The 26,252-nt window shown below is 44.0% G+C and overlaps 2 protein-coding genes across 4 annotated transcripts; both read right to left on the bottom strand.

Annotated features, from left to right (window-relative positions):
• Window positions 1–745: 745 nt before the first annotated feature.
• LOC106612375 (rho-related GTP-binding protein RhoU-like) lies at window positions 746–8,737 on the bottom strand. The gene is made up of 3 exons (XM_014213455.3): window positions 8,288–8,737; window positions 6,208–6,266; window positions 746–1,476 (listed from the first exon to the last, which is right to left on the bottom strand). The coding sequence occupies exons 1-3, from the start codon at window positions 8,502–8,504 to the stop codon at window positions 1,021–1,023; spliced, it is 732 nt and encodes a 243-aa protein (XP_014068930.1). The 5' UTR covers window positions 8,505–8,737; the 3' UTR covers window positions 746–1,020.
• A 3,325-nt stretch (window positions 8,738–12,062) lies between these two features.
• Window positions 12,063–25,672, bottom strand: rtn2a (reticulon 2a). 3 transcript variants are annotated; one of them, XM_014213445.3, is made up of 10 exons: window positions 25,533–25,672; window positions 24,132–24,185; window positions 23,027–23,551; window positions 22,106–22,318; window positions 16,114–16,321; window positions 15,488–15,626; window positions 13,521–13,590; window positions 13,206–13,252; window positions 13,027–13,085; window positions 12,063–12,793 (listed from the first exon to the last, which is right to left on the bottom strand). In XM_014213445.3, the coding sequence occupies exons 1-10, from the start codon at window positions 25,561–25,563 to the stop codon at window positions 12,718–12,720; spliced, it is 1,422 nt and encodes a 473-aa protein (XP_014068920.1). In that variant the 5' UTR covers window positions 25,564–25,672; the 3' UTR covers window positions 12,063–12,717. The 3 variants fall into 3 exon arrangements, with proteins under 3 accessions (XP_014068920.1, XP_014068921.1, NP_001133071.2); XM_014213446.3 differs by having other exon boundaries at window positions 22,106–22,315; NM_001139599.1 differs by lacking the exons at window positions 22,106–22,318; window positions 23,027–23,551; window positions 24,132–24,185; window positions 25,533–25,672 and adding an exon at window positions 18,822–18,885.
• Between the last annotated feature and the right edge of the window lie 580 nt (window positions 25,673–26,252).

The following is a 26,252-nucleotide window of genomic DNA, read 5'->3' as shown; positions in this document are numbered from 1 at the left end:
CCTCCACCCCCTGGCTTAATGGCAATGACAGAGTGACCACCACCAGAGGACCATGGGGCCAGGTCATGCTGCTGACAGTGATGACTAGGGCCAGGTGGAAAAGTCCCTTATCAATACCTCTAAAGTCTTGTCTGTAAATGCAATTGATACGATTGTAAGATATGAACGTATTGTAGCTGTATTCGTATAGTAGCGCCGTTTGGTTTGAGTTGAATTCCACGTTAATCCCTCGGTTTGTTTCCGTCTAGCTCTACCAATGAGATCTATCGGCTGTTTGATTACAGAGTCATGTGGATCGCATAAAAGATGTGAACATATATAAGGTATGATGATGGGTGGAATACATACTCTATGCAGCACATCATGATATAGTATTTAAATCTTTTTTTAAAGGGTGGCATATAAGAGTACATCCCAGTCTTTTCCCCTCCCCACCCATCAGTTCAAATAAAACTCATTATTGCTCCGAGTTCAACTCGCTCTTTGCTCCATTGTATTGTCAATCATATTGATGGTTTTACTCCTTGATCTTCTGTGATAGCACTCTGCTCAAAGGTTAGAGTTCAGACCAGCTCAAGCAGACCGGGAGTGGTTGGAGCACAGTCCTGTCAGTCTCTGCAATCAACCAATCAGTGGATCTCCTCCAACTTGAGACACTCTCACTCCCCAGTCCATCCCCTCACTCCACTAAGCCGTAGGTCCTTGGTCATTCATTTTGACTAGGGTTGCAAAATTCCCTGAACTTTCAATAAATTCCCAGGTTTTCCTGAAATCCTAGTTGGCAGATTCTGGATTCCCTGCTTATTCCCTTCTGATTTCGGGAATCCTCCAACTGGGATTTCATGAAAACCAGGGAATTTATTGAAAGTTCCCAGTATTTTGCAACCCTAAAAATGTGGGGTCATCTGAGAGGAGCTAAGACAGAAGTCCTTCAATCCATATGAACAACATAGGCTCATCTGAACACGTTTCCAGTCCCAGTTTCATAGACCTAGTCAATATCCCTCTCCTCTTCTCTCTCTACTGGATACAGACGTACTTCTTCCACCACGACTTGGACAGTGTCTTCATCTTATCAGCAGTGCTGCGCACCTTCCTCTCCCGCCGCGCCCTCCTATCGGCGTGCTTCATCCCCACGGCGATGGCCGCGTCAAACACCTCCTTCAGGTTCTTCTGGGTGAGCGCCGAGCACTCCACGTACGCCACGGCGCCCACTTTGTCCGCCAGGGCGCGGGCGTCCACCTCGGCCACCGGCCTCTCCCTCCGCCGGGCCAGCTCGATCAGCACCTTGACGTCCTCGCGCAGGTCACACTGGGTTCCCACCAGCAGCATGGGCGTGAGCGGGCAGCGCCGGCGGATCTCTGGGACCCACTTCTCCCAGACGTTCTGGAAGGAGGCAGGGCTGACCACGCTGAAGCAGAGGAGGAGGGTGTCGGTGTGCGAGTAGCAGAAGTGACGGAGCTTATCGAATTCATCCTAAGGAGAGAGAGAGATAAGGGACATGGGGGCGTTAGTGAGAGTTTGGCATTCAGCAGTAACAACACAGGGCCAGTCCCATTATATATGAACCCAAAGAAATGGTGAACTGAGTATCTTGAAAAAGGTTGACTTGGCATAAGCATTGTAACACGTATAGAAGGGGAAAAAAGCATAAGGGAGAAGATGTTTAGGAAACTATATTTCCAAAATAATTTATGTTTATAGAAGACAGGTGAAGAGGGAGATCAGCAGTGAGGATAAGTTCACTTCTAAAATATTATTTAAAAATTATAATTCTGCTGGATACTATACTTAATTGTCTTGACGTTTTGCGGCTCCAAGCACGTATGATGTTTTATAAAATCCATCAAGGTCTTACAAACATTTTCCAAAGCACCTAATCCCTAGGTAGTTGAGTTTTACCAACTCTAGTGTGTGATGTATTTCACTTCAAGGTTCACACACAAACAAACCAGTTTCACACCAACACATTTCAGTAATCGCTTTATAGGTCAATGCAAAACAAGCAGGCAGAATGTCAGTGGAAATAAATGGTGGTGATAATCTTTCCATAACAAACCATGTGAGAGAAGTCTGTTTATGTTGAGCAATAACCTCCTCTTTTATATCACACTGATCTCCCAAATGAACACCGTGGAGCCACAGAGCCTTGGGTAACAAGGGCCTCCCACATCCTTGATTACACAGATTAAGGCTGGCAGAAACTTGACACAAATCCCTCTCTCTTTAACCCTTTTCAGAAGCCTAACAGGGAAAGGTACTTTTTTTATATTCAGTAGCCTCTGACTGGAATAGTCTTTTCCCACACTTTTCCTTTCCAAATCATACTTTCACCTTTAGTGTTTGCAAACTGAGGTGATGGCGCAGAGATATTGGCTAACATACAAAATGCATCAATCTTGCTGAGCGGGGAGTGACTTTGTTTAATTAACAAGGTAATTCTCAAGAAACCAGTTATAAAATGTATGTAGCAAATTTAGTTACATAACCATGATGCATCTGCAAAAATCAACTATCATTCTGCAAAAATCATCTATAATTCTGAGGACTAAGATGTTTCGTTTTTGGAAACATGTCTTACTTTAAATACAATTTTAATTTCAGCCTGATTTTTTTTAACATTTTCACCCCAATTCCACATTACCGAAATGCGTCCAGATGAAATTTTTGGGTAATGTTATTTAAAACATTATTTAGAAAAACCTAACTTATTTGAATAAAACAAAATATGTTGCTGTAGTTTGTCAATAAATCATAAAAATGGTATACTAGTTGAAGTTTACATTAAAGTATAATATTTATTACATACAAACAGTGTCTCATTACCGTACCACTTTTTCAAGTTCCTGTAAAAACTACAATCAGTTTTTAAATAAAGTTTTATTCACCCATGGTGGATCATCTAGAGGAGTGGTCCTTAGCTGAGCACAAGTTAATGTATTCGCTTATATGCTTTCATAAAAGGTTTATTATTCTCAAACACCCTCTTTACCCCACTTGGCTTTCTCATTATCGAAACGGTTAAAGAGCTCAAATTGGGAAAAAGGCAGATTTCATTTTATAATAATTGTATAATTTCATTAGACATATTTTTTTCAGTGTTATGTTTAACTAACCTTCATTTTCATTTAGGGGAGCAATGTAAAAAAATATATTAGAAATATAGATTTCTTTATTACTTTTTGGAACTTTGAAAACTGTTACGGTAATGAGAATTTTGTGAATTTGTTGGTACAATGCATATCTGATCAAAAAACATAATTATGAAATAGATAAGTACAGATCCTAATCTCAGTGATTCAAGCAGGCATTTCGTGAAAAATGTTTATAATTTTTTACAGTTTTGTGAGAATGACCTAACAGCCATGGCAGCAGTTGTTATAGTTTATCTCAGGCGTTCTCAGGGTGCGGTATCTGCTCTCCTGCTATGAAAGTGCATATATGTACAGTAAGTGTTTGTTGACTTTGCATGTGTTTGCCCCATCTCTCTGTGGCTGTGAGAGTGGAGGATTTAGAAGTTGTGTACAAAGTAAACAGATCCATTCAGCCTTAAGACGACTGTGAGGAGTTCACTACAGTGCATGTACGCTGGGAAGTGTTTGGGCCTTGTGTTCATTCCAATGGTTGTGAACTCTACACTCAACCAAACACAGTCAAGTCTTCTTAGGAAAAACAACTTGGATGTTGTGATTGTGTTTACAGTACTGGCAGTGCCCTGCGGTGCTAGTGAACGTCACTTTATTTATATATATATATATATATAGGGAAGGGCACAACTTGTACTGCACTGACTCAGATGACTGATGATTGGCAAAAACAAACGGCTAATAAGATGATAGTGTAACGGCTCTCGTTAGAAAGAGAAGTGGTCCAAGGCGCAGTGTGGTAAGTGTTCATGATCATTTATTTCACAACACACTCAAACAAAATAACAAATGGTGGGAGCGCACAGGCGCACAAAAAACGAAAGCGCACAGTTCTGTCAGGCTCAGGTGCTAAACAGAAAACAAGCTCCCACAAACACGGGTGGAAAACAGGCTGCCTAAGTATGATTCCCAATCAGAGACAACGATAGACAGGTGCCTCTGATTGGGAACCACACTCGGCCCAAAAACAAAGAAACAGAAAACATAGACTTCCCCACCCGAGTCACACCCGGACCTAACCAAACATAGAGAATAATAAGGATCTCTACGGTCAGGGCGTGACAGATAGTTGGAGCTGTATTGTTAGATTTCAGTGCCGCCTTTGGTGTTACTGATCATAATTTGTTATTGAAAAAAACTAACTTGTTATGGCTTTACATCACCTGCTATCACATGGTTGGAGAGTTACTTATCCAATAGAACTCAGCGAGTATTCTTCAATGGAAGATTCTCTACCATCAGATATGTACAGTGCGGTATCCCTCAGGGCAGTTGACTTGGGCCACTGCTCTTCTCTATTTCTACAAATTATTTGCCACTTGTCTTACAAGAAGTTAAAATGACTATGTATGCTGATGATTGCACACACTACACATCAGCACCTACAGCCAGTGAGCTCACTGAGACTATTAATAAGGACTTACCGTCAGTGTCAGACTGGGTGATTAACAATAAACTGGTCTTAAATACATCTAAAACCAAAAGTAACACATTTGGTTCAAAGCATTCACTTAGACCTAAACCTCAAAGACAGGGAATTTTTACTAGGATTAAACGTCAGGAATTTTGAAAAACTGAATTTAAATGTATCTGGCTAAGGTCTATGTAAACTTCTGACTTCAACTGTACATGAACAACATGCATGATAGTCTCATGGTTGAGGGTTGAGGATAAATGTACTAATTCTCTGCTAGTCTTTTTAAGAAACATTTGTGTGTTGAAAATGCCTAATCACTTGTATAATCTATTTGCATACACTTCAAACAGACATACATACCCCACCAGACACGCCACTATGTGATTCTTCACGGTACCCAAACCAAAAACAGATTTAATGCGTCACTCATGTCATCGTGGAATGCTCTGCCACAAGAGGTTACTCAGGCAAAAAGCAAATTTAGCTTTAAAAAAACGGATAAAAAAACTATTTCTCACAGTGCCTCTCCTCGTTATAAAGATCACATTTAACTGTACTGTATGTAAGAATATGCATATATTAAGTGTAAATAGTATATTTGTTGTCTCTTGGTGTCTCTCCTATAAAAAATATATATTTTGAATTTAATGTAATATCTTACGTTGTTCTTGTCTTTTACTGTTCTGTACTTTGTCATGTATTCATATGTTTTATGTGGACCCCAGGAAGAGTAGCTGCTGCATGTGCAGTAGCTAACGGGAATCCTAATAAACTAAACTATGCTCTCTGGGTTGTAGCTATAGAATGAAATTAAGACACCACCCATGCCCAGAGAGAAAACACCAGGGCTTTCACAACCTCTTCTCTTTCTAGAACAATCTAACCATGTTAAAAAGGCTTAGCATGACGCTCAGAGCTCAGGCGCACAACTCTCAGTTACACCAACCGTGCCTGCCTATGCCTGCACAACTACAGAGAAAGGGGGTGGGGGGAAAAGAGGAAGAGAGCAGAACGAGATAAAAAATAACATGCATTAACAGCTACTTTCTGCGATTGCGTCGTCTCCCTCCTAGCGGTTGCCACACAACGTGGCTTCAACCCAGATCTGTTCTGTTCTAATGAGGTCCCGCCTTTCTAACGCCTCTAACCATTCCCAAATCCCCCCTCCCAACCCCCATCACCAAAAGCTATGCCAATGGATTTGCCTGGTTCCCACTTCAGATGTAGAGTGGCAGCAAAGCCCAGGAATTCATTTCTCTCTAGGGGGGGTGTTAGAGAGATATTCTCAGGAGAACCAGCGGGCCCCACAGCTGCCACAGAGTAGTGGTAGAGCCTGGGAAATAAGATGGTGCCCCAGAATGCTGCCTTGAGCAATACCCACCAGCAAAGTCGACATGCAAGACAAAAGCCAATACCGTCTCTGACTCTAAAATCATGTAACGTATGAGAACCAAGCAGAAGAAGGAGAATGGCCGTTGGGGAAATTCAGTGGTGCCCAGCATAAATTTTCCTCTGGGCATACATGCCTGTGACAGAGAGCGGTGAACGCAGCACCAATAGGTCGAAGCATACTGTGTGGAAGCACTGTATGTAGTGTGTGGAGTGTTGCTCTGCTGCACGTCGATATGAGGCTAGGGTTCTCACCTGTCCAGCAGTGTCACAGAGCTGTAGCCTCACAGGGTGTCCGTCCACCTGCACCACCGCTGTTGGGAGAGGGAGAGAGAGGGAGAGAGGGAGAGAGGGGGAGAGAGGGAGAGAGAGGGAGAGAGGGAGAGAGGGAGAAAAAAAAATCAGCAGGGCTATAGTCTCATCTGCCTCCACATTGCTCCACCTGACACTTCAAACAAACATACACACACACAGAAAGGAAGAGACCCCTGACAGATGAGAGGCCAGCCCACCAAAATATCCTCTGGGAAAAACAAAGGCAAGCCAGTTTGACGTACTTCATACCCCCTGGACACAGTGAACAGAAAACTCACCCATCCCCCTAACTCAGAGTGGCGGTCTTGTCTCGCCCACCCACTCGCCCAGTTAAAGTAAAGGCAATAACTACTCTCTTTCATACCATATTCTGTTCTTTCAAGCTTTGAAAGCCCTGCCAAGCTGTCTACAGAGGAAAACAAAGCAGATTTGTTTGTTTAGTGACTCTCCCAATAGCTCTCTCCAGATTGGAAGAGTACTATGAGTCATGTCACTAGCAGTTTCATTATAGGCCATGTTTCAAAAGAGCCCAATGTGGTGAAGCTTATGGAAGTGTTTACAAAGCGCCCGGGGTATATGGTCACATCACCTGATCAAAGAGCTGTGGGGACTAGTCCGCCACAGCATCGGACTACTCCTCATTAAACCCAGCGCCTATTGTGCAATCATTCCCAAATCCCTGACATATGATCTGCCTTGTATTCTACTTGGGCCCAAAACTCTCTGCCCTCCCTCTCTCTCCATCCCTTCCTCCCTCTCTTTCCTCTACCCCAAGTGTCACCTGTGGAATTGCATAACTGCCCAGAAATCAGCTTTCAAAAGAGGGCTCTGATTCCAGGGACTGACTCATGACATCATCAAATGGGGCCCCAACTGCACAATCCCTCTCTGTCATGAGGGAGAAAGACAATCTCTGCTCAGAGCCATTGCAACAGATGTGTCCATTCCATTAGAGCAGAGAGACGGGTTTCAGGTCAAGGCTGACAACAATGGCCAGAGTTGTGCAATCCAAAACCATGCCTGCCTGCGAGAAGCATGTTCAACAAGAATGTGCTGTTCATTTTAGGATAACTTGGATTTCTGAGGGCAGTGAGAGAGGGATGAATACTAAGGGTATTAGTGTGTGTATACGCCTATTAAAAATATGCAATAGTCTCATTCAAAACTTTCCATAGCGGTTAGCATAAGTATAGTTAGGTGTTTAGAATGATAGAATGGTTATAATAGATGTATATTCCTGATGAACGTAAGAGCAGCTGTGTCTATCATTTTGAATGGCCATAAAGATGGTGTCATTTTCCTAATCAAGCCTTCCCTAGACTCCTATAGTTAACATGTCATGCAAGTTTAGATTAATTCAGACATTGTGTTTTGGTGGAGGTTTCCTGAGATCAAAGTTTATAGCGAAAACTTCAAAAGGAAGAATAGGCCTCTACTGAGATAATGACGCGCTAACGTCAGTGTGTGCGGGCGTTGTCATCACTTGCCAACCGAGGTTAGTTTCAACAAGTATGCCGTTTAAGTTTTCAACCATTCGGTACGTTAGACAAACATTTGCTGGTGGCTACTTTTTGGAAAATGGAATTCTGCCAACTGGAAATTACAACAGGCCCGGGCGTATAAAATGACCAGGGCGCATAATTTGTGTGCAATAATACAAATATCTGCAGACAGACAATCGCTGCTGTTAGCCTCGAGGGCAACAAAATGACACAAGAAAAGTTAGGTGATTCGTTCCGCAGAATGGGTGGCTGCAAGAGAGAGCCAGCGCATTTCCCCGTTACAATGTAACAGATGTTCACTATGGTCAATTAAGGCTTTGTTACAATGTAGCAATGTGCAATATATGGGTGTTGGCCCATAGTCAAAATCAAAACGTAGCAATGTGCAACAGAAAACATGTTTTATGTTTATTTTATCTGGCTGGGAAGATGCAGATTTGATGTCTGTAGGAGACAAATGTATCATTCTTTTTTTGGTCCAAGAATAGTACCACAATAAATGATTTTAACTGGCTCACCTGAAAAGTCATCAAACGCAGTGGGGACGTACTTCGTTGGATAGCCATTCGTTGTGTAGCTGACAACTAGGCTGGTCTTCCCAACCGCTCCATCGCCGAGTAGTACGCACTTCAACACCCGCTCTTGAGCCTCGAATGGCCGGGAAGTTTTGGGTTTGTGCGGCGGCACTGGAGGAGCCATGGTCTGGTTATAATCCATTGGAACTGGAGGTGACATTCAGCACTGGTTACGAACACCTTTTCCTTACTCCAGTAGGAGCAAATAAAGAGAGCACCATGAAAATGTGTTCTGTAGCCTATAATATATTTGTCAATTAGACAGGTTGGTCTACAGCATTTTTTTTAATTTGTTAGAATTCAAAGCAGTAGTCTTGTGCTCGCCAAAGAACTAATAATCAGTGTGTGCAAAAAGTTGAAAACAGGCACTTCTCTCGGTTTTGAATACTCCAATCTGTTACACATTGGAGGGGGAGGGTCTGCTTTATAACTTCAAGCACGATTTGACTATTCCCTCCCCTCCTCCACCACTGCGCTTTGAAAGGAAGCGAGTTGATGGGCACGCCTTCTGTCAGTGGCAAAATGAACGTATTCATGTTCCTGTAGGTTTATGTACTGCAGGGGTCCCCAATTACATTCAGCCGTGGGCAGATTTTTCCTTGAGCGGATGGTCGGGGGCCTGAACATAGTTATAAATAAATTGGGAACAGATTTACTAAATTAAAATAACTTTGTGCTGTTACAGTCTTTAATGTCCAACAGCGAAAATGATCAAATATATATATATATGTGTGTGTTTTTCTGCTCAGAATTTGAGAACCCTGGTGTTCTGTATTCAATGTAGTATATTGAACACCTCAAATAATTAATAGACATGCATTTGTGTAGCCCACCATTCCCTGTTCCCATTCATTTTAGATTAACACGAAGAGAAAAACTTGAAAGGCAACCTTTGGAGAACTTTGACATTCATTGCCCCTTTGTGAATTTACCTTCTAACTATTTCAAATGAGGGCCAGTAACTCAAAACATAATTCTACAAAAAAATGTTGGCCCTACCCTTCAACTGTACATGACTAATTGGCTTTGTCAAGCTGCTGGTTGTGAAAGGAGACATTTCTTTGACACCCTACCTACTCAACATGTTTGAAAGTGAGTGTGGCACACCTTTGACAGATTTACGCTGATACAATATTATTTCAATGGCCTACATTGAGATCAGATTAAACAATGTGCCTACAAACTAGGCTCAATACACAGTAATAACACCTCGTTTGAGGTCAGGGCATGTTGAGACTTGTCAAGGTAAGCCCAGTTTAAAAGGCCCAATATCCATGCCGACCTTTTAATAAAGTACAAGCAGTGATCGAGTTTGGACTAGGCCCATAAATTATGTCGCCGACAGCACTATATTTGAGCCTTGAGGAGGCAGTACTGCATTTCCAGTCGATTCCGTCATTTCTGGTTAATTTTACCGTCAGGGTTTCCCTTTACCAATTCTAAAGATATCTCAGCCTCGTGGATATCTGCATATTAAATTTTGCAGAGTCACTGTCAAGGCGCCAATCAAGGCGACTTCGCAGTATCCAACTGGCTGTCCATCAAGTGTAAATGTCGTATTCAAAACATCAATCAAAATGGAGTGACACCTTCACTATTTATCTGTGACACGGTATGACTGTTGCAGTACATGCATTGGCTTTTGTCGCCTCCCTGTGGTAAAAAGCGAGTCATCAAAATGCTCTCAATCTTTTTCTTTATTTTAGTTTAGCTTTAAAACGGTTACATTAAAAACTCAGTCTTCTCTCTCTCTCTCACACACACACACACACACACACACACACACACACACACACACACACACACACACCCCCCCGGTGGTGTGAAACGCAGAAAGGAATCAAACACTAGACTCACGTCAAAATGTTGATTTATTTTTCAAGATTTTGTCTAATATATATATTATTGCAAGATTCAACGTTTGGATACCCATTTGTTTTTTGATCATACAAAATTATTCATGTTGGTCTATGCATAATACAAGTAATGACATTTAATTTTAGGTTTGTTAAGACTTGCTCTCGTGTCCTTGCCTCTTCTAAGGGATCGTGTAATAAAGTCTTGCTGCGAACCATAACCCATCTCACCACTCATCTTCCAATTCACCATCTACCAAGGGTTCAGGTCTGTCGTGGGCTTCCGGCATCCCTAGTACTGTGTAGTGAGATCAGTGCAACATACTATAGGAGGGAGGGAGACATCAAGTGTTGGCGAACAGGCCACATCATCTAATCATGTCCTGGGATAAAGTTCATTCTAACTCTCAGAATTAAGAGTTGTGGCACACAGTCAAAACATACAATAATAATAATAATAATAATAAGGCAAGGGAAAATGTACCCTTAAAAAACAGGTCTAGGGCTACTACTAAAGCACACTGCCAGGCTGTGGTGAGGACCTGAAGGCAATAGATGTAAGGAGGTGGGCATTTCTGTGGCAGCATATTCTCAAATGTTTCTTTTGTACTGAAATGGTAATGATGATGATTATAAATTATTGTGAAATGACTCTAAAAAAACCTTGGTTTCAGTCCAACGTGAATGGCTTGTTACAGAAGACGTCTAGGAGCAGTTATCTAGCTAGTCATTCATTCATGAATGACGACTCAAACGGAATTGTTCCACTGCTCTATGTTCGCTACATACTTCGGTCTGAGACTGCCATCGTTTAAGTCATTTGTTGGGACGTTTGGGTAGCCAGGCAAAGTCATTCAGTTCATGCACTAATGGGACTGTTGATAGAAAGGCACCCATTGAGTTATCGCTCTCAAAACACCCTTTCAGGCTAGACGTAATCTCGGAAACCCAAAACTAAAATCTCACGTAATTGCGTCAGATGCTCATTTAGGTTCTTGGGGGGAGACGTATTAGAAAAAGATATTAACAAGACTAGTCTCCACCCCCCCAAACCGAAACTCACAGCCCAAACATGGGCCAAATGTTCCCTCCCCTTCTGAAATTTGAAAGATACAAACACCTGTGATATCGTAATTTGTCAGGTGATTAAAAAAATCGTCACACTGAAACAAAGTTCTTCGTTTGTCGTCGCATTCCAAAGTCTGTTGGCAGACTCAACCATACCATCCTACGTTTGCGTGCATCTGTCCACGAGAGATTAGGCTAGAGGTACCCTCTGTGTGGGTGATTGGGGTTCAACGTTTGGGTAATAGTACCCCCTCCATAGATCTTCAAATTGTCCATCAAGCCTTTTATTTTTTCAACTCCTTTGCATAAATACTTACGATGCATTACCAGAAGGACATGTACGTTCCTCTGTATCCATAACAATTGGCCTGTCATATCAAACCATATTCTGGCTGGCAATGAAGGAGATTAATATAATTGTTTCAATACTCCAACATCAGAAGTCTGGTTTAACCTTCAATACTCAGTACTGTATTACCCAAATTCCTTTTACCTCAATCTCAGATGAAATCCTAATTAACTGCATTTTCCCCTATTCCATTCTCACGGATATTTGGATCTTTAAAAGTCATACTGTGTACATTTTTGATCATCGTCTTCTTGAATGTCAATTCAGAAAATGCATTTCGAGGCCTGGTTCTGACTGTGCTGTTGCATCCTACAGTTGAAGGCCATTTTGGGAACCTCACTGGTTGTACAGACTGTTGAAATGAGAGCGGAAGACGTTCAACGTTGATGAATACAAAATGTTGTGTGGATGATCATGTGGGCAAAAAGAAACAGAACATTTGAAATGAAAAGAACAGTTGTGGTTTTAATAGATCTCAGGTAACAGGTTCAGATCAGCGAGCTGCAACTCACACATACTGTGTACACACACACACTCGTCATGAGCACAAAAGTGCCATCATTCCCTCACACACACTCTACCACACACACATCCTGATTCCAAGTGTTAGGCTGCTATGAATAATGATGAACTCCGGTTTGGTGAACTCCAGTCCTGCTGGACTCTATACTGAAGTTTTTACTTCCCTCTGTTCAGATATACAGCTGTCAATAAGGAACCCACAGGTCTCATAGAATCGGAGGTTCCAATCTGTCTTATTTTACTGGACTGCAGCTGTCTGTACCATTCAAGCCACAATCCCCCATGTAGGTCATTTAATGCTGTACCAACAATCATGAGCTGTGTCTTAAATCTTCCTTCCAAACAGCAACAACTCTCGTCCAGATATCACTCCCGTTCCCTCATCCTCACCCAGTAGCAACTTACCCTATCCCACCATACAGTATCATCATGTCCCAACCCCATGCTTCGACTCCCCACACAACCTGCCCAATCTCATAAGCTCCACCTTCTGGAGCTCTGAGCAGACTGCTGAATAAGACATCTGAATGACAGCCTGTAACTCCTCCTCATCCTCCTCTCCTGTCTGCCATGACTCTTCATTGTGTTTTGGGCTTGGCACCGCCAGGGGTTGGGTCAGGGTTGGGGCCACCACCTTGGGCAATTCTGTGGAGACTGTATTAAAGGGAGGGGTCAATATCACATGATCTCATTTACATTGGTCATTGACAAAGGTTATATGCTTTTTCCATACCATTTCTCCAATACTGCCAGCTATTACAAATTGAGTAAATGTCACAGTGATTCAGAATTCAGTTCAGGGTCTGCAGAGCTGCAATGGAAAACTACAGGAAGGAAAGAGGAATATTTAATTCCACTGTTGTGCCGTAAGATGGCGCCATACTCACATGTCCATGACGTTGTCAATCTTCGCCTGAATTCCTGCAAAGAAGCTGTCCACTTTTGCCTGGAACATCAAAATAGGTATTGGTGAGAAACACACTTCATTTGAACAATTTGACAGAAGTACCTTCTTTTGCTGAATTAATCAGGAGAGCAGTTGTCAACAGCGCGAGTGAGATTTTACCTGGTGCTGTTTGTAGAACAGTGGTAGAGAGAAGAGAGTGATCACAGCTGGAGAAGAAGACAGAAAGGGAGGAGTGAGCATGTGTTGAGCATATAGCTTCTTCAGACTAACATGGCACACCCTTTTATTAAAATTGAAACAATATTCAGTAAGCACTGTCTTCAACTGAAACACTACAAGTAAAATCTGCGACAATGTCAGCATTCGTCAACCAATGGTATCCGTCTCTACCGGACAAATGGCCATCATAATTATTGAATGGCAATACAATAAAGTTATTCAAATGCTGATTCTAACGGTGTCTGTGATTCTCACCAATGATGAGCACTGTAAGGCCGTTACACAGGTCTCCCAGGAAGGTCACCAGGTACATCAGAGCCAGGAGCTGAGAAGAACGGAAGGAAACACACAGTGAGCTCCACATACACAATTGAATGTACTCTTTGCATTAAGCATTGCAAATTCCATCGAAATATAAATATATTTAGCAGACGATTTTAGCCGTTGCAACTTAGTCATGCATGTATACATTTTAAGTATGGGTGGTTGTCCCACCTAGCTATCTTAAGATGAAAGCACTAACTGTAAGTCACTCTGGATAAGCGCGTCTGCTAAATGACTAAAATGTAATATGTAAATTAATGCATGCATCATATGTTAAAATTGCACATGGTCCCTGACAAATGAATGAGTACATATTTCCCAGATCATCCGCCATAACCCTTCTGGAGTTGGTGTAATATAGCTCAGTGGGTTGTCACTTAGGGCCCATACCCCCATCCTGAAACAGGACACCCTCCCTCTCAGAGAAGACGAAACTCCTCTCGCCCCTGTAACTGGGTGAACAGCCACCTGTGTCCCATGTCACATACCGGCCAGGTCAGGGTTGAGACTGCGGGACTCTGGGGCTCAGGCTCAAGGCTACGTGGCACAGTCACACTGGCTCTCACTAACCGAGATAAGTCACACTAAGTACTCCTGCTGTAAATTTACATTTAACCCTGAAGCATTATGGTGCAACCAATGTGACTGTTGTTGATTCAATGTGCCAATGTTTTAGTTCTACTTTCCTGGTAAACTGGACACAAAACGAATGAAGTCTAAAAGGAAGGTTTCTAGCAGAAACGCTTTATCATGATAACGAATTTAGCTTTAGATTTTGTTATTAGCCGAAGTTTGCAAGCATACAACATCTGCTGTATATATTGCCTTACTATGACAAGGGAACATGCTTCACCGATATGTCAGGACTGACCCTCTGTAGAAAAGGTTCTACATGGAACCCAGAAGGGTTCTACCTGCAACCAAAAAGGGTTCTTCAAAGGGTTATCCTATGGGGACAGCCGAAGAACCCTTTAAGGTCCTAGATAGCACCTTTCTTTACATGTTCTGTATGAAACACATACATAGGATGGGGAGAAGGAAAGGACAAGAGCCTTTGTATAGCCTCGGCAAACTGTTAAAAGTAACCTTTGCATGAGTACTATGTTGTTTTAGCCTCAATAGAAAAATGACACCATTGCAATGCTTAGAGAGCACTCACGGACACTTTTAAAGGGTAGATACAGTTGCACTGCTTTCTTATTTTTACCCTTACAATACGACATGTTTTTTGTGTATCGTTCGCAATGCAAATTCAATACAAACCCGAAGTTCTACAAACTCACAATTGTGCTTGCTGCCAGTTTGCTTGCGTCACACTCCGGTGCGACCGAAAACAAGGACACATTTAAAGCTGCAGGACTGTATGTACATGATTATCACAATCATATGAACCACAGTGAGTTGTGGGTATGACAGAAGCTGTCTTTGATAGTGGTGTTGTTAGGAAACACAGTCGTCATTTGGTGACGGAAGGCATAACAACGTCGTCATCTCCAGTGAACAGGGGGGCAGGCTGATGCCAGTACAGAACAGAACAGAGAAAGAGAAAATATGGATTGAGAAAGGGGAGGGAGGGATGCCTGCTCTAATGAAAGAGAGCAGAGCCCAGACAGCTTAATGTAGTAATGTTGAAGTAAATCCGCAACGACAAGATGGCCTCCAGTAAACACAATAGCGGACAGGGTTCGAGAGAGAGAGAGAGAGAGAGAGAGAGAGAGAGAGAGAGAGAATTTTTAGGGACTAAAGGTCTATGCCATTCTGAAGGACTTCCTTGTGTAAAAAGTGATTGAACGAGATCGAGAGGAGCTGTCGAAGGGGAGCATATAAAAAGTTACACGGTCATATTCTGACCAATTCTAGATGAAGATCGATGAGATCCAACACCCAGGCAGTCTCACCTTGAGAGAGTCAAAGAGGTTTCCAACCAGGAAGAGATTCTTGAGTGAGTTAGCAGCAGAGACGATTGTAACGATGGTCTTCTGCGTGTATTGGTCAGCCAGCTCCCCACTGAAACTAATGTCCAGATCCAGATACGCCCTGAGGACAGAAAGAGAGGGGGGTAGAAAAGGAGGGCGCAGAAAAGACAGTGATAGAGGGGGGGTGATAGAGTCCAGGGTCAAGGAAGCAGGAAAGAGGGTGTTGATTAGAAAACAAGTGATAGTCGCCACAAACACACCCTGATGCATGCACAGTTTGTTGTCTCATGCCTCAATTATTTCCATCGGCGCAGATATTCAAATAAAATGTTCCTTTCAGATCCTGATGAATGAAGTCTATCAACTATTTTAATCAAACAGCAGTGCTTAGCCTAAACAAATCATAAAACACACTGTCCTTTTTTAAAGGCAAGCCCCTTGGACTGTGAGCCCAGGCAGGATTTATTTTGGGAGGTGAGGGAATCCAGCCAATTAAGAAACTATTCCTGAATTCCACTCCCACTGCATTATTAGAGAAGAGAGGAAATAAACAAGAGTGGAAGGGAGTGGAGGATGAGAGAAGAGGAGAGGATTGGCGAGTCACTCACTTGAAAGGGTGCACTCCGTCTCCCATGTTGAGCACTTGCAGGATTTTATAGTAGAGGCGGACTGAGACGGTGAAGCACATGACGCCCAGGGAGATGGTGGAGACGACTGTGATGATGCTGAGCTGGAACAAGGACAGCAGGCCAACCACCAGCCCTGTGAATACCACGCCTGTACGCTCTGTGTCCTTCCAGTAGATCAGATCCATCACTGAGGAGAGGAGGAGGAGAGGAGGGGAGAGCAGAGGAGGCAGAGAAGAATAGATGGTAACAGAGGGATGGGGAGGGGAATTGACAAGAGAGGGAGAAAAGGTGGAGAAATAAGAACGTTTCATAGTCTACATGTTCTCTTCACATATAAACCAATGAGGAACAGAGTGGAAGCTAACATGGACTCAGGAGTCTTCATTGAAGCAGGGTGGGGGAGGGGACAAGCCCATGCATTTGACACTTCCTCTATTTTAGTTGGTTGCTAAAGACAGCAAGGACAGTCACAGCTGCAAGTCTCTCCTCCTCACTGTTCCTGCCTATGTGCTTTTTACAAAACCCCCACAGCATCACCAGCCAGTCAGTCCCTGTTTGGCTCTGACGCTCCAGTGTTCAGTGGGCCAGAAGGCCTTTCAGCTGTGCAGAGGCGGAGCAGAGGGACAGTGATCACCAGGCAGAGTGAAAACACACACAGGAGCAGGGGGAGACGTCAAGCCTAACCTGGGCTTAATATAGCCTTCCCTCTGTATAGAGCAGGGGTGGGCAACTCCAGTCCTGGAGGGCTTGATTAGTGTCACACTTTTTCTCCATCCCTAGCAAACACAGCTGATTAATCAAATTGCATTCTAAACTGAAGATCATGATTAGGTGATTATTGGAGTCAGGTGTGTTAGCTGGGGCAAAACTGTGACACCAATCAGGCCCTCGGAGGACTGGAATTGCCCACCCCTGGTGTAGAGGAAGGGAGAGAGAAGAGGAAAGAAAAGAGGAGAGGAGGGAGGGAGCAGGAACCTTGAATTTAAATGTTGCCTCAGAGAGCACCTGTTGACAGTCTTCAAGCCCGCTACCACCCCTTCTCTGCACCCTGTCCGTCTCCCTCGATCAGTCACCCAGCAACTGGAGCCGCTGCGACTGGGCCCTCTCAGTGCCAAAATGGAGGCTCCCCTGGCCTAATCTCTCCATGGAATAGGTAAAAGTAGCTCCAAACAAAATAAACATTACAGCCAAAACACTGATAGCACAGTTTAATGAAGCTAAACACCAGCAGCTCGCTAACCCTCGGACGTGGTAAACTGTGGTGACAAAGGCATGTGGTCATTACTCCATGGCTATTAGTGTATGAGAGAGCCTGGGAATTAGAATAGAGTGCACTGATATATCTGACCAGCAGGAGGACTATTTATAAACATTACCACACATTATTAATACCCACAAAGCCTCCAGCACACACACACCTGTCCATTGTCCCAACAGGTGGAGCGGTAGCATACAGCCCTCTTTGATGTGTTGGCACTTTGCGACATTGACCAGCACATGGTAAGACCGTTCAATGCACAGACTAAGTGCACTAAGAAAAGGAAGACATACCACAGCAAGTTACACTAACGCTGGGGCAAAACAAACCCCTCATGTGACGGTCCAATAGGTTGACTCTATGCTAAGCCATGAATGCATTGGTTGATGTTAATATAGTGATATAATGAACTCTCTGAGAAGAGTACAGACAACATGAAGTGGGGAAGGGGGAATACACACACACACACACACACACACACACACACACACACACACACACACACACACACACACACACACACACACACACACGTGACCACAGATCAAATTGAAAGCTGCATTTGCCATAATCTTAGTGAAACCTCTCTATCTGTGCCAATGCAGCATTCCACAGAGCTGAGCACTGACTGCCTGACCGTGAATGACTCAATCGTTACTTCAACATGATACATTACCAGTCAATCCAATTCACAGCCTGGCCTGGCATTACTTACCACCACAACTAAAACCACCACCCTGCCATTTTTACACAACGGTGCATGCGGGAAGTCCCAGAGTACCCCTGTGAAACACCTTGGCTCTGCCAACCCTGCTGCCAACCCTGCTGCCCAAGAGGTAACCCTGTCAGATGGGGGCACATATCAGCTGATCATGCTACTAGCCTCTTACATACAGAAACAACCACACAGATGGCCCCTACATGCTGTAACAAGCTATAACACAACTCTGGATGGTCACCTCTAGGGACGGGACGAGCAGAGTTTTAAAGGACCAAAAAGTTTCATTTTTGCTGTGGAAAAAAACATTGCGATACTGGTCCCATCACTAAGCAGGCAGACACACACAACTCTGCACAGTTGGTACGGTCTCCTGGTCAGTGAGTGGTCAAAACCCCCCCAAAGACCCCTGGCTGTAGCTGGTCTCCTGACGTTCAGACTCCTCTCCAAACACACGGTCACTAAATGCATGGCTCTGCAGTGGACAGACAGTCAGTCCCTATATGTGGAAGCGCCCCTACGGCTGAGGACGATAGGTACTGGAACTCTAACTGTGCCCTGATCTTGCCGGTGTCTGAAACGAGACACTGCTTTGCCCATTCAATAGGTCCCTTGCCTCCCCGCCTAGTCAATTCACTGATAGATCTCAGTGTGCCGACTCCCACCGTCTCATATTGTCTCCATCTTGTCTCTCTGAGCCCAGGGTCTTACCATTAATGTTGGCCATTTTGTTGCTGCTCAGGCGATCCCCCTTCTCTCTCTCTGACTCTCTCTCAGTCCTCCTGCTCTCTCTCTGCCACTCGGAGCTGTTTTTGGCCTCCCCTGCCCCGTCAGCAGTACAGACCTTTCAGCCAAAAATAATCTGCCCAATAGGGCCTGCCCCCTCAAGACTCATGGAGACTCCAATGTAGATAGACAGATAGATATAGAGATCCTGTAAGATAGATACCCAATAGATTCACTTATTCACACATTTAGTACATGCACGTACAGAGACAAACCTTGAGACAGAGAAACATGTGTATACCAACATAGATAGCCATAGCTGGATAACATAGAGAACATACAAAACTACTAGAGACCCAAAGAGACATAACCACAGACAAAGATGACAGACACAAACCCATTCAGAGAGAAACACTCACACGGAAACGGACATGGACACAGAGATTTACACAAAACACTTATGTAAGCAGAGACAGAACAGACAACAGCTAACAAAGGAGCAGGTATAGAAGTAAATGCACATGATTGTGACATCCATAGGGTACCGTGATACCGGTAAGTACACACTCTTAGAAAGGGTTCTTCGACTGTCCTCATAGGACAACCCTTTTTGGTTCCAAGTAGAACCCTCTGTGGAAAGGGTTCTACCTGGAACAAAAAAGGGTTGTTCAAAGGGTTCTCCTATGGGGACAGCCGAAGAACCCTTTTAGGTTCTAGATAGCACCTTTTTTTGTAAGAGTGCAGACGATAGCTCAAATAGCCTCATATATTTCAGATGCACATAACGGTAGTCTAATCTCTAGGGGGTGTGGGACGCTAGCGTCCCACCTGGCCAACATCCAGTCAAATTGCAGAGTGCCAAATTCAAAAACAGAAATACTCACTATAAAAATGTATGAAACATACAGGTGATAAATAGCGAATAGCGATAAAATTCATCACTTACCTTGGATGATCTTCATGTGGTTACACTCGCAAGACTCCCAGTTACCCAATAAATGTTCGTTTTGTTCGATAAAGTCCCTCTTTATATCCAAAAACCTCCGTTTTGTTAGTGCGTTTTGTTCAGTAATCCACTGTCTCAAACAACATCCGGTGAAATTACGGAGCATGAAACTCAACAAAACAAAAATTATCATAATAAACATACATAAAAGAAACAAATGTCATACACCAGCTTAAAGATAAACTTCTTGTTAATCCAACCGCTGTGTCAGATTTCAAAAAGGCTTTACGGCGAAAGCAAACCATGCAATTATCTGAGAACAGCGCCCAGCAGACAAATCATTACAAACAGTTAGCAGCCAAGAAGAGAAGTAACAAAAGTCAGAAATAGCGATAAAATGTATCACTTACCTTTGGTTGCACTCCCAAGACTCCATGTTACACAATAAATGTTTGTTTTGTTTGATAAAGTCCCTCTTTATATTCAAAAACCTCTGTTTTGTTGGTGCGTTTTGTTCAGTTATCCATTGGAACAAAGCACGGTTACAACAGACAGACAAAAATCCAAAAAGTACCATAAAGGTTCGTAGAAACAAGTCAAACGATGTTTATAATCAAGCCTCAGGTTGTTTTTGTCATAAATAATCGATCATATTTCAACCGGACAATAGCTTCGTCAATAGAAAAGGAAAAACAAGAAAGGCACGCTCCCGGTCAAGCGCAGGACTCATGTCTGGAAATGTCAATTGTCCTCTCATTGAAAGTGGTGTTTCTCACTCATTTTTCAGAGTAAAAGCCTGAAACAATGCCTAAAGACTGGCCACATGTAGTGGAAGCCATAGGGATTGTGAACTAGGTCATAAGTCTTTGTATGGTGGATAGGCTTTCAATGGAAAAACAGTAATTTCAAAATAATAGCACTTCCTGGATGGATTTTCCTCAGGTTTTCGCCTGCCATATCAGTTCTGTTATACTCACAGTTCTGTTATAATTAACAGTTTTGGAAACTTTAGATTGTTTTCTATCCATATCTACCAATTATATGCATATCCTAGCTTCTGGACCTGAGTAGCAGGCAGTTTACTTTGGGCACGCTTTTCATCCAAAATTCCGAATGCTGTCCCCTATCTGTAACCGGCTACTCCAACCTCACAATAAACATGGGGAGTAAAACATGTTCTGACACATTCAGCCCCATTCTGATACAGAAACCAGATGGTTTGCTTTACATGATATCTAGAAACCCTTAAAGCCTCTCAACAGCTTGACCAGCCATTAATCACCCAGGGTCAGTGTGAGGGGGAGTGGACAGTACAGTACACCCAGCCCCCAGTCCACCCAGCCCCTGGGCCAGCCACCCCCCAGTCCACCCACTATAATAAGATTGGAAAATATGCCAGAGGTCCATATTGAGTGGCGCCCCCCTTGAAGAGTGATCCATATCGACCATGGAGTCCAGAGAAGATAGATTTCATCTGTCTCACCCTTGCTCTCTCTTTCTTTTTCTCTTTCCCTCTCCCTCTCTCTCTCTCTCTCTCTCTCTCTCACTCAATTTCAATTTAAGGGGCTTTATTGACATGGGAAACATATGTTTACATTGCCAAAGCACGTGAAATAGATAATAAACAAAATTGAAATAAACAATAAGAAATGAACAGTAAACATTACTCATGAAAGTTCCAAAAGAATAAAGACATTTCCTCTCTCTCTCCTTCACTGAAATGTCCCACATTCTCTTTATCATGTGTACAGTGATCCAAGGGATGCGGAAAGCTTGGCGTGTCAGCGTGTATGTCCGAGCAGACATACGTACAGACAGACCAGGAAAACAGACAGATTCTTTGGGCGCAATTAGCCCATTAGCCCTCGGAATCCCAAGGGAATGTTGCCATGGAGACACAATGGAACACTCAGGGCTCACAGTGGAATACATTCCAGGGTCCATGTTACTCAAGCAGTGAGAGGTTTTTCTTTATTTTCAGTATGGTTTGAAAAGGATTGATTGAGGAAGGCTTTGTGCGCTCAGCAACATATCAAGGAAGGGGTTGGGAGTGAGGTATCAGGGTAGGGGTCATTGTCTTCCCACAGATGGCGTCATTCTAACACAACCGCATTGCCTTGAACTACATTTACATTTACGTCATTTAGCAGACGCTCTTATCCAGAGCGACTTACAGTGCAGACTTGCTATGTGACGTAAGATAATGTAGTAGAAGTCAAATAGATTGATTTGGGCAAAGGCAGGGGATGGTAGATGTTCAAAATGTAAAAGGTAGATCCAAGATAGGAAAGTCACATAAAAATAGACGTGCTACAAACGTTACCTGCTACGTGGATGCATATCGCGGGGCCTGATAGGTTGAACGTTGAAAACCACTGTTCGCTGACCAGCTCTTCCTGAGTGTTTCGACCAATGGAGGTGGAGGAAGTGGATGGCACGTCATCGGTGAGGCCGCCTCTTGGTCGCACAGCCGTGAGCAGTGTGACGGTGGTTTCCATGGTTACGAGGGACTCAGGCTCAGGGGGCGGTGATGCTGCTGAGAAACAGAACACAAGGTCATTGTGATGATGTCATCACCCAGCATCAAGTTATTCTGCAACCAGGTTGCATTAGATTAACTAGAAGTGTAATTTATCTAACAATGTCATTGTTTAGCCTCACCTACTTTACAATGAACAGTGATTTAGAAATCTTATAACCAAACGCGCTCATTCTGACCCTACAGAACAGGAGAGAGCATGCTGTCCAAGGAGTCTAAAGCACAGTGGTGTCTGACTTCGTCTGTGGTTATGGTGTGTCACTCACTCACACACACACACGCATGCACGCACGGACACACGCATGCACACACACACACACACACACACACACACACACACACACACACACACACACACACACACACACACACACACACACACACACACACACACACACACACACACACACACACACACACCCCCCCGTATTAGCTCAACTCGGTTGTGTTGTGTGTAAGCCATGTTATGTTCCATCTAATGAGCCACGCCTCCCATTTTCAAACATGGAGTTTACACCCATTTACCCTCGAGCAGTATCCTCGCCCACTGTGTGATTTCAATGGCTAGAAAGCCTGAAAAGATGCAGTAGCTTCTGCTTTTATCTGTAGCTCCATGTAGCTCCATGCAGGTATATCTACCCTGATCCCATCTAACCTCCATCTAGATAGCCCCATCCCATCCCCACTGCCCCATAGTGGGCTCACCCTGGTGGCTGTCTGAGGGACTGTAGTGCCGGGGCTCCAGGGGTTCTGTCTCCCCTCTCTGGGGCTCTGTGTCCCTCTCCTGAGGTTCAATCTCAGTATCTTGGAGAGATGCATGGACTGTCTCAGTCTGTCTGTGGACTTCCCTCTCCCTTTCCTCCTGCTCCCTCTCCTCCTCCTCCTCCTCTCGGGCGAGGAAGGCGTGGGGGTCCCACTCCACGTCGGGGGAGTCCAGGGGGAGGAGCATTTCCACGGTGTCCGTGCGGCTCAGGGAGGTGCGGCCTCCCCTGGCCCCGCTCCTCCGCCGGCTCCCTGACGATGAGTCACGATGATGTCGTGAGACTCCGCCTGCCTCCGCCTCGGCGATGGCGATGTAGGAGAAGGTGGGCTCGAAGGAGTTCTGTCTCGGGGTCCCCCAAATGGAGGGGGATGAAGCTCCACCATCATCATCCTCTGGACCCCCATCTTCTTCGTCAGACCACTCCCTGGCCGTCTGCAGGTCGTACAGCTCAGACTCCTCATTCCCACCTGGAGAGAACAGGCAAAGGAAAAGCCTTAAAGCGAAACCTATATTGCTTAAAGTATTTTGATATTTGTTATTCTGTCCTGTATCAATGTTATACATTGAAATTGTATACGCTTTTATTACAAAAAAGCTATAAACTTAGCTATAAACTTCAACCATTACATTGAAAACTTTCATCCTGGGAGGTAAAGCTACACAAAGCACACAATATTATTCCAAAACCATATCACATGTTCTGTGACTATAATGTCTACGGAGGAGCCGTTTGATGTTGCTTACTCATCTACATGTCCTCTGATGTTTTTGAGCGCTGAGTCGGGACAGCCCGCTGAAGCGCAACATGCTTTGTCTGAATGAAAGGGCAACATCCAAAGATGCAAAACACCTTTGATTGGGAGTATTGTTTCCAGATTCAAACAAACAAAAATGGACACAATCAATCTCAGGTTACACCTATAGACTTTGTGGATATGTCACAGTATGATTTCTTTCTCCCATATTATGATTCTCACGCATGAAGTTCAATCATTCACACAGTCCGTTTCGAAACGTGTACGGTATGTATGCCTTGTGTGATGTTACCTTCGGTGCAGGGAGATGTTGAATCAGGTGTGGAGGAGACAGAACCATATTCCTCTGGAAGAAAAAGAACAAGATTCATCAGACACATGTTTGTTACCATTGGCTGGGGAACTATCAGAACCACAGTCGTGAAATGTACAGTATCAAACAGACAATTTGTATCTAAAATAACTACTGATTAACAACTGATTAAGGATGGCCACTTGGCCATTCTATGTGAAACTGGAGACTGTTCTATACCGTCTATGTCTACAACTCCTCTCTTCCTTCTATTTCTATGTCTGCAACTTTTAGCCAAGGCCTATTTGCATATAAGCCTAGAGAGAAGACACAATCAAGATAACAGTTTTCCTCTCAATATCACCTACTAAAGCGTTGTATCACATTCAAAAGCAGTACATAGCGCAGAAAAGCATTACACCACACATAGCCTATTCTCAGATGACCTGCTGTATTTCTATAGCGTCTCAATACATTGAGATGAGACTGAGAGAGCAAATGAAAGGTTTGTATTTGTATTTTTTTAGGAGAATCCATGGCTCGAATCCAGGCATTTGAATAGCCTTTTTCTAAGACCCAGTATTTAAAAGAAATGTCATTAGTGTTTGCATATATAATGCTAACAGCTAACTACAGTATGTACCCCCTCCTACAGCACAGATCAGCTCTGGCAGAGCAGGCAGGGGAGAGGCAGGCCTTCACTACATTAGCTAGCCTCCTGCCTCAGATCACCCAATAGATCAGGCAGCCCTGGCTAAAATGAAGACACCCGCACACACACACACACACACACACACACACACACACACACACACACACACACACACACACACACACACACACACACACACACACACACACACACACACACACACACACACACACACACACACACACACACACACACACACACACACACACACACAATAAACTAAGACTGCCGATGTGGATGGAGTCTACCAGGAGGGTTGCGGTGTCAGAAGGGAAGTGAGAAAACACAGCAACAAACACAGCGACAGCAAAACAACACACAGCTTTTTTCATCCTCATCTATCTCAAACACACACACACACAGACACACACACATAATACCAGACACAAACACACACACATAACCAGTGCTCAGCCAATGAGAACACACACACATAGCCTACACTTCCTGAGAACACACATACACAACTGCAATGGTCTCTACAAAAGAAAAGAAACAGGTGCGTCTGCTACTGCACTGCATCCATCCGTCCGTTCAACCATTTGTTTAAAAGGGAGGGAGCGAGAGAAAGGGAGGGAGAGAAAGAGAGTGAGAGGGGAGAGCGATGGCCATGCATATGGCTAGTACAGATGCTATACAGATAGATTGGGATGCGTACGACAGACAGACAGACAAAAGCCGACACTCACTGCAGCGGGAGAATCCTAGAACCTGGCCCATGCTCCATCAAGGCACCGCTGGGCCCATCCAGTCTGGAAGCCCCCCTCTCTTCCTCTGGATCTCTCTCTCTCTCTCTCTCTCTCTCTCTCTCTCTCTCTCTCTCTCTCTCTCTCTCTCTCTCTCTCTCTCTCTCTCTCTCTCTCTCTCTCTCTCTCTCTCTCTCTCTCTCTCTCTCTCTCGCTGCTCCCTCGTGCTTTATCCCTCTTCCACCTCCCTCTCCTCTCTTTCTTGTTCCACCGATGCAGCACTGCTGTTGTCTCTGGCTCTCCCTCTATGCACCGTCCCCTTCCTTCTCTCGCTCACGGGCCCCTCCCTACCTCCCTCTCCTGCTCTCTCTTTTCCCCTCCCTCCCTCTCTTGCTCTCACGTCACCATGACAGCAGGGAAGCAGCACAGGCAGGGCAGAGCCAGAGAAAGAGTGTGTGTGTGTGTGTGTGTGTGTGTGTGTGTGTGGGCCCTCTTTCCATTCATGTCTAATCATTAGTGTGTGCATCCAGCCGAGCGGAGTATATCTCTGCTTTTGTAATTTCACATAAGCATTTTACGGGCTTTGCCTTGTTGCACGCACATAACAAAGGGAAACATCGAGCTCATTAAAAATACATGTCCTTTGCACCCTCCCACACACAGACAGACATACAAGGTGTTTTGAATAACCCACGTGTGAGACTGCTAGACACAGCAGAAGGG

The sequence above is a fragment of the Salmo salar genome, chromosome 09 (assembly GCF_965601325.2).
Source record: "Salmo salar chromosome 09, fSalSal1, whole genome shotgun sequence".
Taxonomy (NCBI): Eukaryota; Metazoa; Chordata; class Actinopteri; order Salmoniformes; family Salmonidae; genus Salmo; species Salmo salar.
This window is presented reverse-complemented; position numbering and strand designations above follow the sequence as displayed.

What these genes read in the sequence shown, in the direction of transcription:
- rtn2a (XM_014213445.3), bottom strand. Translation starts at nt 25,563, where the DNA reads ATGGGCCAGGTTCTAGGATTCTCCCGCTGCA. An exon ending in TCTAGGATTCTCCCGCTGCA is followed by an intron (nt 24,186 to 25,532) that starts GTGAGTGTCGGC and finishes TTTTTCTTCCAG; the next exon opens with AGGAATATGGTTCTGTCTCC. An exon ending in AACATCTCCCTGCACCGAAG is followed by an intron (nt 23,552 to 24,131) that starts GTAACATCACAC and finishes TGTTCTCTCCAG; the next exon opens with GTGGGAATGAGGAGTCTGAG.
- LOC106612375 (XM_014213455.3), bottom strand. Translation starts at nt 8,504, where the DNA reads ATGTCACCTCCAGTTCCAATGGATTATAACCAGACCATGGCTCCTCCA. An exon ending in TGCGTTTGATGACTTTTCAG is followed by an intron (nt 6,267 to 8,287) that starts GTGAGCCAGTTA and finishes CTCTCCCAACAG; the next exon opens with CGGTGGTGCAGGTGGACGGA. An exon ending in TCTGTGACACTGCTGGACAG is followed by an intron (nt 1,477 to 6,207) that starts GTGAGAACCCTA and finishes CTCTCTCCTTAG; the next exon opens with GATGAATTCGATAAGCTCCG.